Source organism: Poecilia latipinna, unplaced genomic scaffold (genome assembly GCF_001443285.1).
Source record: "Poecilia latipinna isolate Pla-1442-1.1 unplaced genomic scaffold, P_latipinna-1.0 Scaffold7116, whole genome shotgun sequence".
Taxonomy (NCBI): Eukaryota; Metazoa; Chordata; class Actinopteri; order Cyprinodontiformes; family Poeciliidae; genus Poecilia; species Poecilia latipinna.
In genome coordinates this window covers 1-2,348 of record NW_015119732.1, presented here as the reverse complement: position 1 = coordinate 2,348, position 2,348 = coordinate 1, and the positions used below count along the sequence as shown (strand labels likewise).

The 2,348-nt window shown below is 50.3% G+C and overlaps 1 protein-coding gene across 2 annotated transcripts; it reads left to right on the top strand.

The window, feature by feature from the left end:
- The first annotated feature begins 13 nt into the window (after positions 1-13).
- LOC106944155 (coiled-coil domain-containing protein 120-like) lies at positions 14-1,740 on the top strand. 2 transcript variants are annotated; one of them, XM_015027388.1, is made up of 5 exons: positions 14-358; positions 458-697; positions 775-902; positions 986-1,099; positions 1,367-1,740. In XM_015027388.1, the coding sequence occupies exons 2-5, from the start codon at positions 664-666 to the stop codon at positions 1,541-1,543; spliced, it is 453 nt and encodes a 150-aa protein (XP_014882874.1). In that variant the 5' UTR covers positions 14-358; positions 458-663; the 3' UTR covers positions 1,544-1,740. The 2 variants fall into 2 exon arrangements, with proteins under 2 accessions (XP_014882874.1, XP_014882873.1); XM_015027387.1 differs by having other exon boundaries at positions 17-358; positions 1,364-1,740.
- The last annotated feature ends 608 nt before the right edge of the window (positions 1,741-2,348 follow it).

Genomic DNA, 2,348 nt, shown 5'->3' with positions numbered 1-2,348 from the left:
GTTCTGGTTCTGACCCGTCCAGTGACTCCCAGTGCTGTTCACTCCTCCCTCGCTCTCTCTCTTCCCGTCTCTTTGCCGCTTGTTTCCTTCTTCCTGTTTTCTGCTGCCAGCTTCCTGTTCCCAGGCGGCCGGCATAGCAGCAGGAGAACCAGCCCGCCGGGTCATTGGACCACTTCAGATGGGATCAGCAGCAGAATCTGCTCTTCATGTTGGAGTTTTACTTGTTTTGATTCAACGCCGTTAATCCGGAGCTGAATCTGTCTGCCCAGCAGGAGGCGCTGCAGCAACAGAACTGGGTCCGACGGGCCGGACCCTCTCTGGCTCTGGTTTTGGTTCTGACCTGGAAGAAGTTTTCTTTGTGCGTTGATGTTACATCTCAGTGAGAAAAATCTGATTTTCTGCCCTAAAACTGTCATAACTCCTGATATTTCTTCTTCTTCTGTGGTTTTGCTCTCAGGTTGAACACCCCCTGCAGGCCGCCATGGGAGCCGCAGCAGCTGCCTGAGCGTCTCACCTGTTGGATGGCTACAGGTGAGAACCACTGGAGGGTCTATGAAGTGGCTCAGCAGGTGAGGAACACCTGGTGGCACGCCACAGGTGAGCCGGGCTCCGTGGACAGGACCGGAGTGACGAGGGGGCGGAGTCACATGGGAAGTGCATGCCATGGAGGTCAAAGGTCAACTCATTTTAGCACCTGGTAAGAGAGAATAGTTGGTAAAATATGTCCGTCTCCCCTGCTTCCTGCTTCCTGTCTCACCTGTGTCCTGTGTGCAGAGCCCCTCACCTGTCCAAGCAGGAGGCAAAAAGAGCGAATGGCAGAGCTGCAGGAGAGGAGGCGGAGCCTGCAGGTGCTACTGAGCGCGAGATTGGCCGAGCTGAGGCGAATCTGCCTCCAGGAGGCGGTGAGTGATGTCACAGCAGGAAGTGAAGCCTGATTGGTCCGGCCGCTGTGCACTGAGGTGTGTGCTGTGCTCTGATTGGTTAGGAGCTGACAGGTGCGGTGCCCAGCGACTTCCCTCTGGAGGCGGGCGAGAAGCCGCCCTGCATCCGCAGACGAGCGGCTCCGACCCGCCAGGGGAACAGGAAATGTCGAGTGGAGGTGAGCCGGGTTTCTCATCAGGTTAAGACAGAACCAGGCGATAACAGAACCTCTGACCGGGCCGTGGGACTGAACCGTTTCGTTCTGCAGTGACGGGTTCTGATGCATCTGAAGGCTAAGGTTCTGTTGTTCCGGTCCAGAACCAGCAGAACCCAGAGGTGGATCTAGTGTAAAACCAGCTGGGGTTCTGTTTGGAGGTGTAGTCTGGCTCTGATGAAGCAGCGCCCCCTGCTGGTTGGCTGACCTGGTTCTGTTTGTGTGAAGCAGGAAGAAGATGGCCAGCGGTCCAAATCCAGAAAAACGCTGTTCAGCGCCGCGCTGAGGAAACACAGCGACTCTGAGAATGGCACACACACTCACACACACACACACCACGGCAAGAGGACGGTGCACCGGGGTTGCCACACAGGTAACACACACTTATATGGACCCGTTGCGGTGTGATGTCACACAGCAGGTCCCGCCCCCAGCTTCCTGTTGCAGGGCTAAAATCCTGGATATAAGCAATAACATGCAGCGTCTCTTCATTTCCACACTGTAACCTCGAACCCACAAAATACCCTATTTCCCGGACTATAAGCCGCTACTTTCTTCCTAAGCTTTGAACCATGTGGCTTATATGTGGATTTTTCTTCAACCACCAGGGGACTGTTTAGCAGGAAGTGAATCATTGGAAGTCAAAATTGGAAATAAAAGAAGAAAGTGCCCATTAAAACGGAATTAGGTTTTAACAGGGAATTGAAATTTGAGAATGTTGTTGATCAGTTAAATAGCATTGAGGGGAAAAATAAGATTTTTAATTTTTTTAAAATAATACTGGGATCATTATGAGAATTTGAGGTATAGATATTAGGATCCAATAGATGGCAGTAGTGCAACAATAATGGATGCAAGCTGCTGTTGAAATCTAAAGAAGAATAATAAGAAAGCGCCCATTTTCATTTAGCACATGCTAGTAGCAGACACGAAGGATCAGCACTTTTACTGTTATAGTTACCGTTTGGAAACTACCGGTTCAGTTAAATCTAAACTTGGCAACTTTTTCTTTTTCAACCATAATAAATGTGATATTCAATTGACCTGTTATGACTCAAATTTTGGGTGTCCGCCCCCCTCTGCTGTGTGCTGCTGCATCGTTGTGGAAAACCTAGAGCGGCAGAGATATCTGCGGCTTATAGTCCGGAAAATACGGTATTTATTTCATAAATAGTGTTATTTCCTGGATTTTTTTCTGTGAAGAACCCAGAGA